This window comes from Schistocerca nitens, chromosome 2 (assembly GCF_023898315.1).
Source record: "Schistocerca nitens isolate TAMUIC-IGC-003100 chromosome 2, iqSchNite1.1, whole genome shotgun sequence".
Lineage (NCBI taxonomy): Eukaryota > Metazoa > Arthropoda > Insecta > Orthoptera > Acrididae > Schistocerca > Schistocerca nitens.
In genome coordinates, this window is record NC_064615.1 from 78,031,117 (window position 1) to 78,054,157 (window position 23,041).

Sequence of the window (23,041 nt, forward strand, 5' to 3'; positions counted from 1 at the left end):
GCATAGATTATCTCATGTTTTGTGCTGGATGTTTGGCACAGAAGACACTGAGCGATGCGACTTATGGTTTACTCTTGCCGGCACCCGAAGTAAATGTCATCAAGTCCTATTTCTTCATACAGTCCTTGGATCTCCCCACTATGAATGGTAATCCGTTTAGCGACTTCCGCACCTGCCAGCTCTTAATTTGCCCTCGGAGTTAGCTGCTAGGCTGCTGATATCCACATGCGTCTTCCACAGTTCCAGTTTGCCTTTTACGGAGACTCGGTAAGCTATTTCGATGATCACAGAATCTCAACCGTTGAGGACGATGGTTTGAGGCTTGTGTCGATGCGACCAGTGGGCTCTGTTCTGGTCCACTGGTTGGTTGGTTGGTTGGTTTGGGGAAGGAGACCAGACAGCGTGGTCATCGGTCTCATCAGATTAGGGAAGGATTGGGAAGGAAGTCGGCCGTGCCCTTTCAGAGGAACCATCACGGCATTTGCCTGGAGTGATTTAGGGAAATCACGGAAAACCTAAATCAGGATGGCCGGACGCGGGATTGAACCGTCGTCCTCCCGAATGCGAGTCCAGTGTCTAACCACTGCGCCACCCCGCTCGGTTAGGTCCACTGGAAGCCTCTCGTTATCACCACCAACTTCAGAAGGTGCCGCTAATCGAAGTGAGTAATAAGGTTTGTCGGAATTGGCTTGAGGCAACCTGTAGTTAGCCTACGTGTTTCATGTGCACCAGATCGGAGAGGCATATTCCACAGCAGAAGCACACAGCGCCGTCGTTAATGAAGCGATTGTTGAAGAGTGCTAGCCTCATATTGACCCTGCCTGTTTTCAAGTCAGACGTCCTAGTGTGGAGATTCCAATTTCGCTGTTCTTACAATGACATTGAATGTAAATGTTCTGTCAAGGTTATTCTCAGGTGCTTAGGAGCATAATAATACAGCACTCGGGTTCCTCCTCGTTCGGTATGTTGTAACTGCGACCGGGACGGTCGCGGGGTAGAAATGATGGAAAGCGCGGCGGGACCTGCGGAGAGGCCCGCGAACAACAACACAGCGCGAGACGACGGACACGACCAACGAAGGACAGAACAAACAACAACGAGATCGAACAACGGAGTCAAAAGGAAACCTAACAAACACGTCCACTCGGACACAGAACAAGTAAGTAAGCTGTCTAACGTGAGGCGATGTGTCAACAGACGTACGCGAGATTAGACTGGCTGGCTGAGCTTTTTTTTTTTTCTTTATTTTGATTTTAAAACCTGTACAACAGGCAGGCTGGCAGCAGCATTCTACTCTGCTCTTCAGCCGCAGAATAGACAATGAGAAAAAACATAAGAAATACACAGAATTTACATAACGGCGGATAATAAAACAGTAGACACATAAATACAAAACCACGGAGCCATTCACACTCGACGATAATCCACACTACAAACTGTTGACACGACGCACAAACACTGAAGATGTCGGTGGCACATGTGAACGATGGAATGTGACGGTGAACACTAAACACAAAACACGTCGGCACACAAGAGAAACGGATGGCGATGATCTCCGGCGCGCTAATGTTCACGTAATGTGTGCGAGTCCGGGGACCTGCCAAGAGGGGGAGAAGGGTGAGGGGGAGGGAGAGGGGAGAGCAAAGATGCCAATGGCAGAGGAGATGGGAGGAGGAGTAGAGGGACGGGGGTAGGGGAAGACCGGGTGACAAGTGGAGAGAAAGGGAGGAGGGAGGGAAGGAGGAGAGAAGGGAGGGAGGGTGCCCAAAGGAAAAAAACACAGGAAGTGGGAAGGGAGGATCAAAGTTGATAGGAGGGGTAGATGGAGGGGAGGAGGGCATCATCAGGGAGAGGGAGCTCACGGATGCCATCTTGGGAGAGGGTAAGGAGGTGGGGAGATGGAGACCGGGTGGGACGTGGGAATACAGGCGCAGCAGCGGGCGGGGCCGGGAGAGGATGGGCGAGACAAGCGGGTGAGGAGGATCGAGTTTGCGGGAGGTGTACAGGATCCGTATCCTTTCAAGGGAAAGGAGGATGTGGGGGAATGGAATGAGATCGTACAGGATCTGCGTGGGGGAGGGGAGACGGATGCGATAGGCGAGGCGGAGAGCATGGCGTTCAAGGATTTGAAGGGATTTATAAAAGGTAGGGGGGGCGGAGATCCAGGCTGGATGGGCATAACATAGGATAGGGCGGATGAGGGATTTATAGGTGTGGAGTATGGTGGAGGAGTCCAGACACCACGTATGGCCGGAAAGGAGCTTGAAGAGACGGAGTCGGGAGCGTGCCTCGGCTTGGATTGTCCGGAGATGGGGGGTCCAGGAGAGTCGACGGTCAAGGGTGCCGCCAAAGGTCAATAGGACGGGCATAGATGGTGAGATAGAAATCAAGGAGGCAGAAGGAAGGGGTGGTTTTGCCTGCAATGATCGCCCTGTTTTTGGAGGGATTGACCTTAAGCAACCACTGGTTGCACCAAGCGGTGAACCGGTGAAGATGGGATTGGAGAAGGTGTTGGGAACGCTGCAGGGTGGGGGCAAGGGCAAGGAAGGCGGTGTCATCGGCAAACTGGAGAAGGTCGACGGGGGGTGACGGCGGCGGCATGTCCGCCGTATACAAAAGGTACAGAAGGGGGGAGAGGACGGAACCTTGGGGCACACCGGCGGAGGGAAAAAAGGTGTAGGAATCCGTGTTATGGATGGTGACGTAGGAAGGACGGTGGGAGAGATAGGAGCCGATCAGACGGACGTAGTTAATGGGAAGGGCGAAGGTTTGGAGCTTGAAGAGGAGACCGGAATGCCATACGCGGGCATAAGCTCGTTCGAGGTCCAGGGAGAGGAAGATTGCAGAGCGACGGGAATTAAGCTGGTCGGCAAGGAGATGAGTGAGGTGAAGGAGAAGGACGGCCGAAAGCCACACTGGGTAACGGGAAGGAGGCTGTGCTGGCGGAGATGCTGGTGGATACGGCGGGTGAGGATAGATTCCAGGACCTTGCTGAAGACCGAGGTAAGGCTGATGGGACGGCAGGAAGAGACGGCGGACGGCAGTTTACCGGGTTTAAGGAACATCAGGATGTGGGAGGTTTTCCACAGGTCGGGGTAATAACCGGTGGACAGGACTACATTGTAGAGCCTGGTCAGGGTGGAGAGGAAAGAGACAGGAGCTTCACGAAGGTGGCGGTAGGTGACACGATCGTGACCAGGAGCGGTGTTGCGTTTTGTGCGGAATGTAGCAATGAGATCCTGTGTAGTGATAGGGGTATTGAGTTCCGTGTGTGCAATGTTGTCCAACTGGCTGAGCGAGAGGCAGGCGCTTAAGTATGCTATCGGGGGCGCCGCTATTGGCCGCTGGGACCACGTGTTCCGCCGTGGCGCCCCCACGCTAAAAGCGGGCCAGGAGGCGCTCGCCGCCACAGCTTACGGCGCGATGGTGCAGAGACCTCTAGAGACGTCCATAACGTCTAGCGCGGATTCAAATTCTGCTGCGCGCGGTACCAGACAGTATGTGGCTAACGACAACTTTATCTGTTCTGTAAAAGATGCGCACTTCTCCCCACAGTGTCAAAGCTTTTGCGCTGTGCAGCAAATGCTATGTCATCTGCATACATGAAGCTTCTTGTACTTTGAGTCGGCGATTGGTCATTCATGTAGATGTTGAATAGAAGATGAGCTGGAATACTTCTCTGAGGTAGGCAATTTTTCTGTGTTCTCTTGCAACTATGCTGTGTTTATAAGTCACAAAATCTTGAGATTTTTGTAGAACGGCAATGAATAATTAAGTGAGATGGAAGTCCTTGAGCAGGTTTAACAATGCTGCTGTGAAAGTAAGCGGACGCCATTGATCTAGGAAAATCAGGTATATTACATCTTTTTCTGCTGACCACAGTCCTGGGGTTTTAAACCGTTGTTCGTAACAGGCGCCCAGAAAGCAAATTACACTACTGGCCATTAAAATTGTTACACTACGAAGATGACGTACTACAGACGCGAAATTTAACCGGCAGGAAGCAGATGCTGTGATATGCAAATGATTAGCTTTTCAGAGCATTCACACAAGATTGGCGCCGGTGGCGACACCTACAACGTGCTGACATGAGGAAAGTTTCCAACCGATTTCTCATACACAAACAGCAGTTGACCGGCGTTGCCTGGTGAAACGTTGTTGTGATGCCTCGTGTAAGAAGGAGAAATGCGTACCATCACGTTTCCGACTTTGATAAACGTCGGACTGGAGCCTATCGCGATTGCCGTTTATCGCATCGCGACATTGCTGCTCGCGTTCGTCGGGATCCAATGACTGTTAGCAGAATATGGAATCGGTGGGTCCAGGAGGGTAATACGGAACGCTGTCCTGGATCCCAACGGCCTCGTATTATAGCAGTCGAGATGACAGGCATCTTATACGCATGGGTGTAACGGATCGTGCAGCCACGTCTCGATCCCTCAGTCAACAAATGGGGACGCCTGCAAGACAACAACCATCTGCACGAACAGTTCGACGACGTTTGCAGCAGCATGGACTATCAGCTCGGAGACCATGGCTGCGGTTACCCTTGACGCTGCATCACAGACAGGAGCGCCTCTGTTGGTGTACTCAACGACGAACCTGGGTGCTCGAATGGCAAAACGTCATTTTTTCGGATGAATCCAGATTCTGTTTACAGCATCATGATGGTCGCATCCGTGTTTGGCGACGTCGCGGTGAACGCACAATGGAAGCATGTATTCGTCATCGCCATACTGGAGTATCGCCCGGCGTGATGGTAGGGGGTGCCATTGGTTACACGTCTCGGTCACCTCTTGTTCGCAATGACGGCACTTTGAACAGTGGACGATACATTTCAGATGTGTTATGACCCGTGGCTCTAACCTTCATTCGATTCCTGCGAAACCCTACATTTCAACAAGACAATGCACGAGCGCATGTTGCAGGTCCTGTACGGACCCTTCTGGATTCAGAAAATGTTCGACTGCTGCCCTGGCCAGCACATTCTCCAAATCTCTCACCAATTGAAAACGTCTGGTTAGTGGTGGCCGAGCAACTGTCTTGTCACAATACGCCAGTCACTACTCTTGATGGACTGTGGTATCGTGTTGAAGCTGCATGGGCAGCTGTACCTGTACACGCCATCCAAGCTCTGTTTGACTCAATGTCCAGGCGTATCAAGGCCGTTATTACGGCCAGAGTGGTTATTCTGGGTACTGATTTCTCAGGATCTATGCACCCAAACTGCGTGAAAATGTAATCACATGTCATTTTTAGTATAATATATTCATCCAATGAATATCCGTTTATCATCTGCATTTCTTCTTGGTGTAGCAATTTTAATGGCCAGTAGTGTATAGGATAGAGACTTGTATATTGCTTGAGTCGCTACAGCCTCCCCAGTTATCTTAAAAAGAAGAAACAACTGAGATTATGTAGTTCTGTTGTTGTTGTGGGGTGAACGTATACGATACGATAATTTGTAAGTGGCTGCCATCAGCAGGTGTTGCTGGCACAGACGACCCCTACAGGCAAATTCTTCAGGGTTTTGTAGAAAGTTGGAGTAATGTCGCTTCGAGAACACGGCCTCCTCCACGCGCTGACAACACTTTTATTCCCAAAAAGCGACAATTCGTTCACACGCTGGTATTGACACGACCAGTCGAAGTATGTTGATAGAACAGCATACACAAGACGTACTGCCTAGTTAGCAACTACAGTTAGATTGCAAGTTTATTCTTACTTCCATTACACGTGTAGCTTTACGTAGTGATTCCCTGATGTCAAAAGAGTATGAAGAAAGCGGTTTCAGATTAATAAAACACCTCCTATGCAACAAAGGGTAGTGCGAACCTCTTTCGGGCAGATTTTGTGACGTTATTATGAGGAAAAGTTTACGTTAAATATTACTTATTAGACATATCTGACTTATTATGAGTTTGAAAATATTAAACTCACTGTTATCAGAGTGTCTTTTAGAGACTTGAAGTATTCCATTTTGAATTTCGGTAAATATACAAAGACCTTGTTGTTGGTCATTCTCTTCATAATGTCCGACACATCAACTTTGTCAAGATTTCTCTCGAGCTCTTGCAAACCATTCACTTCTTTTGGTAACAATACCACCATATTCAGATTCCAATCCTGAGGAAGAAAACGGAAACTGATTAGACCGAATTCAAACATAGTTGCAGCAAAATTTCCAAGCGATACAAGGAGATATTTATGTATTTTTACTCCAGTTACGGTTCATAAAATTTTTTTATACATCGAGTAAGTATTTCTGTCCACGATTACCATCTTCATACCCGAGTACACACAGTTTGCTAATCATATCGAGTCGGCATTGTGACTGCACCACTTTTACATATGTCGGCTCGATATGATTAGGAAGTGTATGTACTCAGGTCTGAAGACCGTAATTATGGACCGAAATTAATTACCTGATGTCAAAAAAAAATTGTGATTCGCACCTGGAATATAATATGTATAAAATTGATTAGGTAATCAGAAAATATCTTTCCACTGTATATTTTACTTGGGCCATGAAAGAAGATAATTTTACAATAAAAATAAAAATTTGTCCATTTAGAACTACAACATAAGGAGAAACAAGTTTCTAGTTGTGGGAATTTCCGTAACAGCTGTATATAACTTCCAGTAGTTCACAAGAGAAACGCCTTTTTCATTCTGCACATGAAATTTTTTTATTTAACTTAAGCACTCAGACGCGTTTCGCCTTAGTTACAATGCATCTCGAGAGAGCGACCTGAAACACAACACGATTTTTTTACATATAGGTTATCGTTTATACGTTCAGGCTATAGATTTAAAACAGTTCATTGAAGTTTTTACAGTAAAGTATGCAAAAGACGTTTTTCTTGTGAACTACAACAGTATAAGGAGTTTTCAAATGAAAAGGTACGCATTGTCGCAGCAACCAAACCAGCTGAAATTGACGTTAGCCGCTTTGGGATAACGTACTGAGACATCTATGGACGCGATGGAAGCGTCGTTACCTATCCCTAAAAAATTCAAAGTTGCGTTCTCAGCAGACAAGGTGCTGCTCTCCGTCTTTTTCGACGTCCGAGGTCTGATACTCATCGACTACATCGAGCTAGGAGAAACCATTAAGTCATTAAGAGTGACGTGTACTATTAGATACTCCGTAGCCCACCCAAGTAATCAAGAGAAAACGGCCTGAGCTGCTTACCGAATAGTGACTGTGCTCGGAAAAAAAACCCTCCGAGAAGCCCTTTAACTCAAACGACGAACTGAAGGACACAGGGAACTCTTCGGCTCTTGAAACAGTGAAATTGAAATTGTTGTGCTCAGACCCCTGTTGATTACTTTTCAATAAACACTTCAGTTATACCTACAGTGATGTTTCGTACCTTTTCTTTTGAACACACCTCATAATACTCATGAAATTTTCTGCAACTTAAAGTTCTGAAGTGAAAATGTAACTAGAGCTTGCGCTATAACCTCATTAAAATCCTGCAGGGTGTACAGCGATCTTATGAAATGCTTAAAATACTGAAACTCTAAAATAACCGACGTTCCTGCAGTTGCTAAGCACAAGCACTGAGAAGGGATTTTAATGAGTGTGACACCGGCTGCAGAAACGTGGTTATTTTAACTAGTAACATTTCTGTCCTTTGAAATATTTATGCAAATTTTTATTTAATTCTCACTAGTAGTATTGCTCATTCCTAAAATTATATGAAGAATTAAATATGTGGAAAATTGTGAAGCAAATTACCTTGTAAGGAAGCATAAGCGCCTGCGTATTTAATTCAGTTAAGTCAGCATACTGGAAAAGGCCCTCGACGTACATCATATCAACATCTTCCGTCGTTCCCGACGGTAAATGGAAAGGTGTAGGCTTGGTTTCATCCTCGTAAAATACCTTAAGCCATTCACCCTTAAAGTAAATAGCGTTGACAAGCACCATGAGTGTTTCAGCATCCAAAACGCCTGTGAAAGTGGAACACCAAATGTAGAAAGGGAGAAAAATCGTTTTTATATTACGATACAGGATTGCAACAAAAATTTCATTGATAATTTTACAAAATGGACTCGTAATGCATAAGAAATGACTGTTACAGGATAAAAACGAAGTACGATTCCATTGTTGTGATGTTCGCTCTACTGATAACATTTTTACTTGGACTCTGTCCAAATCATTGGTTACACATGCCAACGAAGGAAAAACTTTTTTGCTGAAAATACCTTATTCTTATGTCTTTTAGGGCGGGAAATCCAACTATGATTCTTAAAAAACTGTATCAGCCACCATTTCTTCACATTTTACAGCTAAATGTATTAAATTAAGCGATTTTTTTAAATTAACAGCTTTTATATAGTTAAAATAATTTTAAAAGGAGGAGTAATGAAGTAGATGACGTTGGTAGCACTGCTGAAAAACATTTTGTGGCAAAAAAATGTCAGTTATATTTCTGTGTTAACAGATGGTGTTTTGTTTACTGTCAGCCGAACCTCACTTTCCCGTTTCCTGTACCTGTGCTCAGTACAATGTCTAATCGTGGTTGTAAAAACTCTGCTGACAGTTTTTGTTGTATTTGTGGTGAACTTGTGATTGCAAAAGACCAAAGAAACATTACAGACTTTGTGAAAAAGGTTTATCTATCATACTTTGGATCTAAACTTGGTGATCAAGAAAAATCTTGAGCACCGCATAAGGTATGTTATGTGTGTGTTGAAGATCTGAGAAAATGGTCCAAAAAGGAGGAAAAAGCCTTTAGATTGGCTGTTCATACAGGGTGTTTCAAAAATGACCGGTATATTTGAAACGGCAATAAAAACTAAACGAGCAGCGATAGAAATACACCGTTTGTTGCAATATGCTTGGGACAACAGTACATTTTCAGGCAGACAAACTTTCGAAATTACAGTAGTTACAATTTTCAACAAAAGATGGCGCTGCGGTCTGGGAAACTCTATAGTACGATATTTTCCACATATCCACCATGCGTAGCAATAATATGGCGTAGTCTCTGAATGAAATTACCCGAAACCTTTGACAACGTGTCTGGCGGAATGGCTTCACATGCAGATGAGATGTACTGCTTCAGCTGTTCAATTGTTTCTGGATTCTGGCGGTACACCTGGTCTTTCAAGTGTCCCCACAGAAAGAAGTCACAGGGGTTCATGTCTGGCGAATAGGGAGGCCAATCCACGCCGCCTCCTGTATGTTTCGGATAGCCCAAAGCAATCACACGATCATCGAAATATTCATTCAGGAAATTAAAGACGTCGGCCGTGCGATGTGGCCGGGCACCATCTTGCTTAAACCACGAGGTGTTCGCAGTGTCGTCTAAGGCAGTTTGTACCGCCACAAATTCACGAAGAATGTCCAGATAGCGTGATGCAGTAATCGTTTCGGATCTGAAAGATGGGCTAATGATTCCTTTGGAAGACATGGCGGCCCAGACCAGTGCTTTTTGAGGATGCAGGGACGATGGGACTGCAACATGGGGCTTTTCGGTTCCCCATATGCGCCAGTTCTGTTTATTGACGAAGTCGTCCAGGTAAAAATAAGCTTCGTCAGTAAACCAAATGCTGCCCACATGCATATCGCCGTCATCAATCCTGTGCATTATATCGTTAGCGAATGTCTCTCGTGCAGCAATGGTAGCGGCGCTGAGGGGTTGCCGCGTTTGAATTTTGTATGGATAGAGGTGTAAACTCTGGCGCATGAGACGATACGTGGACGTTGGCGTCATTTGGACCGCAGCTGCAACACGGCGAACGGAAACCCGAGGCCGCTGTTGGATCACCTGCTGCACTAGCTGCGCGTTGCCCTCTGTGGTTGCCGTATGCGGTCGCCCTACCTTTCCAGCACGTTCATCCGTCACGTTCCCAGTCCATTGAAATTTTTCAAACAGATCCTTTATTGTATCGCTTTTCGGTCCTTTGGGTACATTAAACCTCCGTTGAAAACTTCGTCTTGTTGCAACAACACTGTGTTCTAGGCGGTGGAATTCCAACACCAGAAAAATCCTCGGTTCTAAGGAATAAACCATGTTGTCTACAGCACATTTGCACGTTGTGAACAGCACACGCTTACAGCAGAAAGATGACGTACAGAATGGCGCACCCACAGACTGCGTTGTCTTCTATATCTTTCACATCACTTGCAGCGCCATCTGTTGTTGAAAATTGTAACTACTGTAATTTCGAAAGTTTGTCCACCTGAAAATGTACTGTTGTCCCAAGCATATTGCAACAAACGGTGTATTTCTATCGCTGCTCGTTTAGTTTTTATTGCCGTTTCAAATATACCGGTCACTTTTGAAACACCCTGTATGATACAGAGGGAGCCAAGAAATCATTCCGATAATTGCTACTTTTGCATTGTTCATATTACTGGTCATAATTCGATAAACAAGAAGGTAATAAGCTACCATAACCGTCTGTCTGCCATCCGACCGGTAGGGCATGGTGTAAATTTGCCAGTTCCTGAACCACCAGATGATTTAAATTCTATTCCAACAGAAATATTTTCTGACGTACAGTGTGATTTAGATGAACCAGATGATGATGAATTCCATTGTAATACAGAAAGTCTAGAGCCCAAATTGTTTTATCAGACCGAGCTTCAAAAAATGGCTCTGAGCACTATCGGACTCAACCGCTGAGGTCATTAGTCCCCTAGAACTTAGAACTAGTTAAACCTAACTAACCTAAGGACATCACAAACATCCATGCCCGAGGCAGGATTCGAACCTGCGACCGTAGCGGTCTTGCGGTTCCAGACTGCAGCGCCTTTAACCGCACGGCCACTTAGACCGAGCTTAACGATTTGGTTATGGATCTGGGTTTAAACAGGAAAAGCTGAATTGCTTGGCTCTAGATTAAAAGAAAAGAAATTGTTGACAGTTGGAACCGCCATATACATGTATAGAAGTGAGAGCAGCAATTTTCCACGTTTTTTCAACAAAAAGATGATTTAGTATACTGCTCATACATTCCCAGTCTGATGAATGAGTTTGGTATTTAATACAAAAAGGAAGACTGGAGGCTGTTGATTGATTCATCCAAAACTAGTTTAAAGGCTGTTTTATTACACAATGGTAACATGTATGCATCTGTACCTGTTGGACAGTCTGTACATATGAAAGAAAGCTATGAAAACCTAGAAATAGTGCTAAATAAAATAGGCTATTCTGCTCATGGTTGGATGATATGTGGCGATCTAAAAGTAACATGCATGCTTCTTGGTCAACAAGGTGGCGTTACCAAATTTCCATGTTTCTTGTGTGAATGGGACAGTTGGGTTAGGGATCAGCACTGGTGCAGAAAGAACTAGCCTCTAAATATAAAGTTAGGCATAATGAGACAGTTTGTAAAGGCTTTTGCCTAAAAATGGACCAAGTTTTAAGTATCTCTGCCAAACGTTTCCACACCTTTCAGAAGCTAAACCAAATGAAGGCGACTTTGTCGTACCTGACATTAGAAAATTGATGTTTGATGTTAACTTTGAATCTACAGTGACCTTAAATGAGAAGGGAGCATGGGTATCATTCAAGCAAATCGTTACAGAGTCAACTTTTTCATCTCAGAGTAGCACTTGCACCCTACATCCTCAATTATCTTTTGGATATACTCCAGTCTTTGTCCTCGCCTGAAGTTTTTATGCCCGCATCTCGTGGTCGTGCGGTAGCGTTCTCGCTTCCCACGCCCGGGTTCCCGGGTTCGATTCCCGGCGGGGTCAGGGATTTTCTCTGCCTCGTGATGGCTGGGTGTTGTGTGCTGTCCTTAGGTTAGTTAGGTTTAAGTAGTTCTAAGTTCTAGGGGACTGATGACCATAGATGTTAAGTCCCATAGTGCTCAGAGCCATTTGAACCATTTTTTTTTTTGAAGTTTTTATCCTCTACTGCTATCTAGTACCACACAAGTTATTCAGTGATTTTTTAACACATGTCCTATCGTCCCTCCCCGCCATCCTGTCACTGCTTTCCATGTGTTCCTTTCTTCGTCAGCCGCGTGTTGTAGACACGCGCCTTTTCACGGTTCGCGCGGCTTCCACCGTCGGAGGTTCGAGTTCTCCCTCGGGCATGGGTGTGTCTGTTGTCCTTATCGTAAGTTAGATTAAGTAGTGAGTAATCCTAGGGACCGATGACCTCAGCAGTTTGGTCCCATAGGAACTTACCAGCACAAAAATATTTCTTCGCCAATTCTGTAGAGAATATTATTCTTATCAGCATCTTGGATGCATGAGGCGTTATGCTGATTGTGCAATAGTTCTCGCAGTTATCTGCCCTTGCTGTCTTCAGGATTGCGTGGATGATATTTTTCTAAAAGTCCGGTGGTATTCCTCAAGTGTCATTTATTCTTCACTTCAACTTGAATAGCCGTTTGATCGCCACTTCCACCAATGATTTTAGAAACTCCGAAGCAATGTTATCTGTCCCTGGTGCGTTACCTGTGGTGTACGTACTGTAAGATCTTCGGTACACACACCATCAGATTATTTGACTTGTCGCTCTAGCGAAGTAGGCAAGTGTCAGCAATATGTCTCGTGGTCTTATCGTGGCGTGCTTATCTTCTGCCGTTAGGTCAGATGACAGAAATGCCATTTGCACGCTTAGAGTAGCAGATTGATGGTGACCAACTTTAAACAGAACTTGATTAATTTTCACACACATTTATTAAAATAATAACAATCATAAACCTTACTAAAGTTGATTATGGATGCTATTTACAATTGACAATCTGAAGTTCCTTTGGTCTTGGTACATTAATCTTATTCTCACATATCTCTGATACTTGACAAAATGTCTATACATTTATGTTCATGGCAATGTACAGGAATATGATAATCTTATTAGGCGCAGACTGAAACTTGACTATAGACTGGTACAGACTAATGCAGACTGGTACAGACTGACACAGACTGACTAATCGGAGGTCTGTACACTCGTTATAATACCTCGAGCGTTCAGGTATCACTGCGCGAGTGCGATCCGCGAGGAGAAAAGGTTCTACGTTAGCAGAAATCTCATTGACTGCGTGACATATTAATACGCGGATCGGCGGAAGCAGAATTTGGTCCGTCTCTAAGACAGCGCCATCTCGTAGTGCGGAGACGGACGAACGCTGCGCCTGCGCTGTTGTGCTTAGCGGGGCGCGCTCTAGTGGGAGAGTTGTGTACGCGCTGACTACGCGGAACTATGTACACAACATTACCTGATGCAGGTCTTACAAAACTCCGCCTCTAATACTGGATACTCTATGTCTTCTATATCAACTCACATTTATTGGTCTACCAGGGGATTTCTAAAACTAAGTTACATACATTATTGAATGATGAATTACGCTTCAGGGTGACTCTGATACATTTCAGTGATTTGCAACATAGTCACCAAGTCTCTTTCAACGCAGATCGTAACAGTCAACCAATAGCTCATTTCCTTGACGATAGAAATCCGCGGCTTGGTTGGGAAACCATTCGAGAACAGCTATGTGAAGGTCCTCAGCGTTGAAAATTCTCTTTTTCTCTGTCCTGAAACATTCACTAGGCACTGTCGTTTGTGGTCGATGTCGACGGCCTTTTTTTGTCCTTTCTTTCCGATGAGCAGCACCCACGTTCCTGCGGCCTAAGACAAAACGTTAGCACCGTTTCGCTGCGGCTGAAAGCGAATCATAGCATTTGGTCCCTGTACCACCAGAATTTCACAACGATTTTGTGTGCAGTTTAGACGGTTTGCCCACAAGAATCGTACCGCTCCATGTACTTCTACTTTCGAGTACGTTTCCAATTGCAGCACACATTCACTCGCACGGTGTGATGCTCCAGAACCTTGTCCGCAGGAAACCCGGAACATGTTCTCTCTTCTGACTACGCGCCATTCATATTGTGCATACTCGTAGCATGGGACGACCTGAACACCCGATGTATCACGTCATTCGACAAGCCGAGCTCAATTCTCCACCCTCTTCCTCCATTCCTAATATTTATTGGAAAGGAGAAATGTTCAAATGTCTGTGAAATCTTATGGGACTTAACTGCTAAGGTCGTCAGTCAGCTTACACACTACTTAACCTAAAGTATCCTAAGGACAAACACACACACCCATGCCCGACAGAGGACTCGAACCTCCGCCGGGACCAGCCGCACAGTCCATGACTGCAGCGCCGCAGACCGCTCGGCTAATCCCGCGCGACTGGAAAGGAGAATCACGGATCATTTGCTGTGGCATAAAATATTTTGCGACGGACAGCTTTCATGAGCTATTCCACTCCCTCATCTTATTTGTCGACACATTATTTGAAAAGGATTTTAAAGCTATTGAGGTATCACAAGCAATAGACGAAGTTGAAAAACCACAGTACAAATAAATAACTCCAACTAAGAGACGATATATGATTAATATTAACTGATTAAAACACCAATACAAATGCATAGATGACTTACGAAATGTCTCAAAAAAATCTGAGTCGAGAGTTGTAGTCTGTCAATTAAATCCAATATTTAGGGATATGTGTGTCAACCAAATTCGGGTAAAAAAAATGGCTCTGAGTACTATGGGACTTAAACATCTGAGGTCATCAGTCCCCTAGAACTTAGATCTACTTAAAACTAACTAACCTAAGAACGTCACACACATCCATGCCCGAGGCAAGATTCGAACCTGCGACCGTAGCAGTCGCGCGGTTCCAGACTGAAGCGCCTAGAACCGCTCGGCCATAAATTCGGATTGGAATGTAGACTGTAAACACCTTTCAGCCATCTAAATTTCCAATTGTTACTTTATTGTGCAACCAGTTTTATCGATGTACGAGATCTGTTCAAAAAATTCCGGAACATTCGTAATTTCGCGCCAGTGGTGTGTTGAAGCGAAATGTGTTTGGCATCCCTGCTCACATTTGTGTTTCATGTGTAACTGCCGGAAGCTTCATCGTTGTATGTCTGTTAGTTATTTTTCAGTGCTGAGTTTGCCAATTTCGACATGGCAGAGTTACAAGAGCAACGCGTCTGAATTAATTTTTCGTGAAACGCAAGAAAACCTTTATAGAGACACGCCAAATAATGCAAGACGCCTACAATGATGAGTGCTCAAGCAGTATTCGGTTTTACGAATGGTTCACACAGTCCAAAAATGCCCGGACAGAATTTAAAGACGACTCTCCTTCAAGGAGACCCTTCGACGTCTTCAACGCTCATGTCATGAACTTCAATGAAACTGTGCGTACCGGTACGAAGACTCATTGTCCGAAACAGTGCAGAAGAATGTAACAATTCATTTCGATCACGTCATGAAATCCTGACACGGCATCTTGGAATGCATTGTGTTGCCGCCAAGTTCGTCCCATGAGTCAAGACCAGAAAGACCGTCGCCTCGCAATCTGTGAAGAAGTTTTGGTTCGCGCAAATGAGAACGAGATGTTCCTTAAGAGAACCATAACTGACGATGAGACGTGGGTCGACGGCTATGACGATGAGACCACGGTTCAGTCTACACAGTGAGTCGGGAAAGGTTCTCCAAGACCAAAAGAGCTCGTCAGATCAGATGTCAAAGCCATGCTGATAGTTTTCTTTGACTCTGAAGGATTAGTTCCTCATCAATTCGTGCCACAGGAAAAACCGTTAATCTGTCGTACTATCGGGACGTGTTGCGACGCCTGCGAGAAAATGTGAGAAGGAAACTGCCTGAAATGTGGCAACTAATGCCTCTTGCATCATGATAACGCACTCGCACATTCATCCCTGTTGGTAGGTGACTACTGCACAAAAGACGAAACCAATGTGCTGCCTCATCCTCCAGAACTCGCCCCTGCGGACATTTTTTTATTTCCAACGGTGAAAAATGCGTTGAAAGATCGAAGATTAACAATGGTAGACGAGATAAGAGAAAATTAGTAGACTGTGCTTCTTGCGATCCATCAAGAGGTGCTCCAAAGACTGCTTCCGGAAGTGGAAACGGTGGTGGGAGCGATGCATCAATTGTGCAGGATAGTATTTCGATGGAGGCTATGACAATAAAAAGCGTATAAAAATTTTGTGGACCACAAAGTTCCGTAATTTTTTGAACAGACCACGTATTACGTCATCTTCAGGCCCTCTGACCGACATGTAGGTAGATTCCCACCTCTGGTCCAATCAAAATGAGGGCCAGCATTCAATGACTGTTGTACGTAGGTTTTTGACACAGCGGTCGAAGGGACCGATGTGTCAAAAATCTACGGATACCAGTCAATGAGCCGGCCGGAGTGTCCCAGCGGTTCTAGGCGCTACAGTGTGTAACCGCGCGACCGCTACGGTCGCAGGTTCGAATCCTGCCTCGGGCATGGATGTGTGTGATGTCCTTAGGTTAGTTAGGTTTAATTAGTTCTAAGTTCTAGGCGACTGATGACCTCAGAAGTTAAGTCGCATAGTGCTCAGAGCCATTGTAATTATTATGCGCAAAGTAGTTATAAAATTTTATTCTGATCAAATAGGAAACTTACAAGAACATCATTTTTCGACATGGTCTCCTTGTGTTTCAACGCATTTGGTCCATCGTTGTACAAGCTTCCTGATGCCCTCTTAAAAGAAGATTCTCGGTTGAGCTGCGAGCCACGAATGCACCACATCTTTCACTGCTTCGTCCGAGGCAAATCGACGACCCCTTAATGCCTGTTTCAGTGGACCCAACGAGTGATAGTCAGAAGCGGCAAGATCGGGACTATATGGAGGATGATCCAGTACGAGTTTCTGGAGCGTTTCAGCAGTGTGGGCAGCGGTATGCGGACAGGCATTGACGTGCAACAGCACAACACCTTTTGACAGCAATCCTCGGCGTTTGCGTTAAACTAGAGTCTTTAGCCTGGCAGTAAGCATCTCACGTAACGTGCACTGTACATTGTTGTGCCCCTTTCCCTATAATGTTCCAGTACTGGACCTTGTGCGTCCCAAAAAACCGTAAGCATCAGTTTTCCTGTGGACGGTTGGGTCTTGAACTTTATCTTGCATGGGGAATTTGCCTGATTCCATTCCATACTCTGCCGTTTACTCTCCGGCTCGTAATGATGGATCCACGTTTCGTCACCAGTAATGATCCTATCTAAGAAGTTGTTCCCTCCGTTACCATAGCGAGCCAAATACGAGGGCCGTTCAGAAAGTAACCTCCGGTTGATTTAAAAAAATACACCAAGTTAAATAAAAATATTTTAATATATACATCTTACAACTACATCTTTGCACTATTTTTCTACATAGTCTCCATAGCGATTGAGGCACTTATCGTATCTCTTCACAAGCTTTGTAATTCCTTCTGCATAAAAATCACCCGCTTGTGCCTGGAGCCAGCCTGTGACCGCATCTTTGAGCTCTTCGTCGTCATCAAACCGCTGTGACCCGAGCCATTTCTTCAAATGCATGAAGAGGTGATAATCACTTGGCGCCAGGTCTGGGCTGTATGGTGGATGGTTCATAACGTCCCACTTGAAGGACTCAAGAAGGGCCGTTGTTCTGCGAGCAGAGTGAGGACGGGCGTTATCGTGCAAAAAAACGATACCGGAAGTCAGCATACCACGGCGTTTGTTCTGTATAGCCCGTCGTAACTTTTTTATTGTTTCACAGTACACGTCTTGATTAATGGTCGTACCACGTTCCATGAATTCAACCAACAACACCCCTTTGGCATCCCAAAACACCGTTGCCATCAGTTTTCTGGCAGAAAAATCTTGCGAGGCTTTTCTTGGTTTGGTAGGCGAATTTGAATGTGCCCACATCTTTGATTGTTCTTTTGTCTCAGGGTTCACGTACTTAATCCAGGTTTCGTCACCGGTCACGATTCTGTTTAACAATGGTTCTCCTTCGTCCTCATAACGTGACAGAAAGTCTAATGCAGAGGCCATTCTTTGAGTTTTGTGGTGGTCGGTAAGAATTTTGGGCACCCATCGTGCACAGAACTTACGGTAACCCAATCTTGCTGTCACTATCTCGTACAAGAGAGTCTTAGAAATCTGTGGAAAACCAGTAGACAACTCCGACATTGAGAAACGTCGATTTTCACGAACTTTTGCATCAACTGTCTGAACGAGTTCGTCAGTCACCAATGATGGTCTACCACTCCTCTCTTCATCATGACCGTTTTCTCGTCCACTTTTAAATAAACGTACCCATTCACGGACAACTCCTTCACTCATAACTCTTGGTCTGTACACGGCACAAAGCTCACGATGAATAGCTGCTGCAGAATATCCTTTGGCTGTAAAAAACCTTATGACAGCACGCACTTCACATTTGGCGGGGTTTTCTATTGCAGCACACATTTCAAACTGCCACAAAAACTAAACTAGCGCAGGTACGACGTTCACTCGACCACGGCTTGATGCCGACTGACCTGTTGAGTGCGTGAACGCACAGATGGCGTCGCTACTCCCCCCACAACCCGCACTGTGACCAATCGGAGGTTACTTTCTGAACCGCCCTCGTATTTTTTGCAGATGTCCAAGCGCGTTTGTTTATGCAACCGTGTGAGTTGTTTTGGAACCCATCTTGCACAAACTTTATGAAACCCAAGTCTGTTGTAGATGATTTCGTAGGCAGAACCGTGACTAATTTGCAGACGATGTGCCACTTCGTCAATAGTTAATCGTCTAAGAGAAACATTTCACGTGACTGCTCAATGGTTACTTCATTTGTGGCGGTAAACGGTCGTCCGGCTCCTTCATCGTGCGCAACACTTGTGCGACCATTTCGGAATTTTTCAATCCATTCGCAGACATTCCGTTGTGGCAAAACACTGTTCCCGTACTGTACCGAAAGTCTTCGATCAATTTCGGCCCCTGATATGCATTCCGACCACAAAAAACGTATCACTAAACGTTGCTCTTCTTTGGTGCAAATAGACAGCGGAGCAACCATGATTAACAGCACGACAGCGATAACGAAACTAACCTAGCAGATTGAAAATTGCAAAGATATAACAAGAAATAAACAAAGCATGCGTCATCGACATAAAACGACAGTACTACCAAAATAAACAAAAATATAACTAAATTGCGGATAATAATTGACTTACCCTCGTACATTGTTTCGTACAGGTGCCAGATTTCAGATTGTGGATTGGAGTTTCATGGCTGTTGCACATTCACTTACTCCGTCAATACGGGGATCGTTAATGCTGTTTGTGGATGACACTGGAATGTCAAATGATTTCCCATACATGCCCGATTGGAGCAAGCCAAGGTACACTACAGGCCATTAATTTTGCTACACCAAGAAGAAATGCAGATGATAAACGGGTATTCATTGGACAAATATATTATACTAGAACTGACATGTGATTACATTTTCACGCAATTTGGGTGCATAGATACTGAAAAATCAGTACCCAGATTAATAACGGCCTTGATTCGCCTGGGCATTGAGTCAAACAGAGCTTGGATGGCGTGTACAGGTACAGCTGCCCATGCAGCTTCAACGCGATACCACAGTTCATCAAGAGTAGTGACTGGCGTATTGTGACCAGCCAGTTGCTCGGACGCCATTGACCAGACGTTTTAAATTGGTGAGAGATCTGGAGAACGTGCTGGCCAGGGTAGCAGTCGAAAGGCCCGTACAGGACCTGCAACATGCGGTCGTGCATTGTCCTGCTGAGATGTAGAGTTTCACAGGGATCGAATGAAGGGTAGAGCCACAGGAGGTTACACGTCTGAAATGTAACGTCCACTGTTCAAAATGCCGTCAATGCGAAAAAGAGGTGACCAAGATGTGCAACCAAATGCACCCCATACCATCCGCCAGGTGATACGTCAGTATGGCGATGACGAATACACGCTTCCAATCTGCGTTCACCGCGATGTCGCCAAACACGGATGCGACCATTATGATGCTGTAAACAGAACCTGGACTCATCCGAAAAACGACATTTTACCATTCGTTCGTCCAGGTTCGTCGTTGAGTACACCATAGCAGGCGCTCCTGTCTGTGATGCAGCGTCGAGGGTAACCGCAGCCATGGTCTCCGAGCTGATAGTCCATGCTGCTGCAAACGTCGTCGAACTGTTCGTGCTGATTGCTGTTGTCTTGCAAACGTCCTCATCTGTTGACTCACGGATCGAGACGTGGCTGCACGATCCGTTACAGCCATGCGGATAAGATGCCTGTCATCTCGACTGCTAGTGATTGGAGGCCGTTGGGATCCAGCACGGCGTTCCTTATTACTCTCCCGAACCCACCGATTCCATATTCTGCTAACAGTCATTGGATCTCGACCAACGCGAGCAGCTCTGTTGCGATACGATAAATCGCAATCGCGATAGGCTACAATCCGACGTTTATCAAAGTCGGAAACGTGATGGTACGCATTTCTCCTCCTTACACGAGGCATCACAACAACATTTCACCAGGCAACGCCGGTCAACTGCTGTTTGTGTATGAGAAATCGGTTGGAAACTTTCCTCATGTCAGCACGTTGTAGGTGTCGCCACCGGCGCCAACCCTGTGTGAATCCTGTGTGAAGCTAATCATTTGCATATCAGAGCATCTTCTTCCTGTCGGTTAAATTTCGCGTCTGTAGCACGTCATCTTCGTGGTGTAGCAATTTTAATGGCCAGCAGTGTAATATGTTCATAGTGTGTAGAAAATGTTGGGTCACTGCAGCAGTAAGTTGGAAAACATCCCCCGGAATGCTGTTCATGAATAGCAGCACGACAGGTCAGACTGAAGTACACAGTTGCAGTCAGAGTGCGTGGGATATTTACGAGAGGACTCCTGTTGTCATACGAAATCGCACCCCAGACCGTAACTCCAGGTGTATTTTCAGTGTGTCTAGCATGCAGACAGGTTGGTTGCAGAGTCCTCAACTGGTCTCCTTCTAACTAACACACGGCCATCAGTGGCACCGAGGTAGAACCAGCTTTCATCAGAAAACACAACAATCCTGCACCCTGACTTCCAATGAGCTCTCGCTTGACACCACAGAAGTCACAAATGGCGGTGGTTTGGCATCAGTGGAATGCATGCTATAAGGTGTCTGGCTTAGAGCTGTCCTTGAAGTAACCGATTAGTAACAGTTCGTTGTGTTACTGTGGTGCCAGTTGGTGCTCAAATTGCTGCTGCAGGTGCATTACCATTCGCCAGAGCCATACGCTGGATACGATGATCTTTCCTCTCGGTAGTGCCACGTGATTGTCTGGAGATCGGCCTTCTAGCGACCGTACATACTATTGCTGCCAGTAGTTACGTATAGTGGCTACATTAGTGCAAAGTCTTTCTGCAGTGTCGCAGAAGGAACATCAAGCTTCTCATATATCTAGTATGTAAGGTGTCAGGCCAATCCAGCACCTTTCATGAAAACCCTGACACGATAGCACACCCGGCAGTATGTCACATAGCTCCGAATAAACCCTGACATTAAAGTAACCAAAGTAATACGATCAACAAGTGAGCAAATTGAATACCACAGATTAACACAAGAGCGCCTAAATGCATGTCATACCTTCCCACCGTGAAACAGAAGCAGTTCCGAGGGAAGAAACGAGAAGCTGAGAGCAGAGTCGTGTAGGCTAGGAGGCCCTACGATAAGGGACGGACACCCATGTCGCCAGCCGACCGCCAGGACCACCCCCCAGCCCATGTTTAAAGATAGAGCCCTCCAGAAGAACAGTATAGATCTTATGATAACAATAAAAGGACCACACCAGCTGAAATTTTAGCGTGAGACTATACGCGTCTCTGTTACGTTGCAAACGTTGAAAACATTGTGCCACCGTGAAAAGTATAACGTTTCTCATTGGATAGACAGAACTTTTGTAGGCAGAGCTTAAGGTTAACATTGAGACCCTGATTGGTCAGTTGAAAACACAGCCAGATAGCTTTTTTTAAACCAACTTCGGTAAATTGTAGTTAGGAGAATGTGGAGGGAATTGCTTCCGAGATGGCGAGGTGTGTGGAGCTGCGCCGCCCGCCGTCCCCTGACGCTGCCTAAACACCGACAAGGTAATGAACGCACGCGGTGCCGCCATAAGGCTTCACTCAGAACTGCAGAAGTCTCATCTGTTACATCCCCTTTTTACATAATACTAGTGTCGATCGTCAATTAAACTTTGTGGTATTCACATTTGTTACTAGAAGTTAAAATCTGAAACACGATGATTTTTCTGTTATATAATTATTGAGAAGCCACATCAGCCACTGTAATTTACGACAAGTTAGATCAGTAATTAAAGATAAATGAGGGTCACTGTAGACCATGTTGATGGTTTTCTCTTTTATGAAAGTTAACTTAAATCTAGATTATAGATGTCATATGGCATAGGTCATCCTTCGATCCATTGTAGAACTTGGAAACCCATTCAGGGAATATTCGTTCATATTTTTGTTGAACGCCGTTGGTTTTTATCATCCTGTATTAAAATATTTCCTTTTATCAATAGTGCAATTTATAAACAATGTTTTGTGAGTAGAATAAAAATTCCAATGCTAAACTTAACTACTTTTTCGACTTTATTTTACCAGCTAACTAAAATAGGAAAGCCTTGAACCCCTTTCACTAAATTTAGTTAGTATTAAGATTCTTTTACAGGGAGTGCAGTGCAGCTGACGCTGAAATCATTAAGTATTTGATTATATCATCGCTAGTCTCACTGAACTCTTCTGAACTCTACATGCCATGTGTGGTCTGGCGTCTCCTTACCAGCAACAGGTCCCAGGTTCAAACTAGTCAATTCCCTAAAAAACACGCTCAGAGCGTCGTTGCGCGAAAGTCGCAGGGAGACACGACTTAGAACAAACAGACACCACGCAGAATGTTGGAAGTACACAATCTCGTACAAACTCAGTGAGGTGTTGCTTATTGTTTCTTCGTCATTTTAAAGTCATTATTAACTAACATTAATTCACTACGTTCAATCTCAAGGGTAACTAACGTTCAGGACCTTCACAGCGCGTGTTTAAAACAAACCTGATTTTCACCCTCATAATGGCGGTACTAGCGAACTTTGAATGGACGTCATCTTTCAGGTGTAGAAACACATCTACCAACTTCCGTTTATTTCACACCATTCCTTCTTGGTGATGCACTTTTTTCCGTCAGTGTATTGTA

At 45.1% G+C, this 23,041-nt stretch overlaps 1 protein-coding gene across 4 annotated transcripts in view; it reads right to left on the reverse strand.

Annotated features, from left to right (window-relative positions):
- LOC126235753 (serpin B8-like) overlaps positions 1 to 23,041 on the reverse strand; it is a 125,017-nt gene that overhangs the window by 63,177 nt on the left and 38,799 nt on the right. For all 4 annotated transcript variants that reach the window (XM_049944545.1, XM_049944549.1, XM_049944548.1 and 1 more), the window contains exons 5-6: positions 7,745 to 7,959; positions 5,941 to 6,126 (exon numbers count right to left, since the gene is read on the reverse strand). In XM_049944545.1, coding sequence (XP_049800502.1) covers positions 5,941 to 6,126; positions 7,745 to 7,959 — 401 coding nt within the window. The remainder of the gene's footprint in view (positions 1 to 5,940; positions 6,127 to 7,744; positions 7,960 to 23,041) is intronic.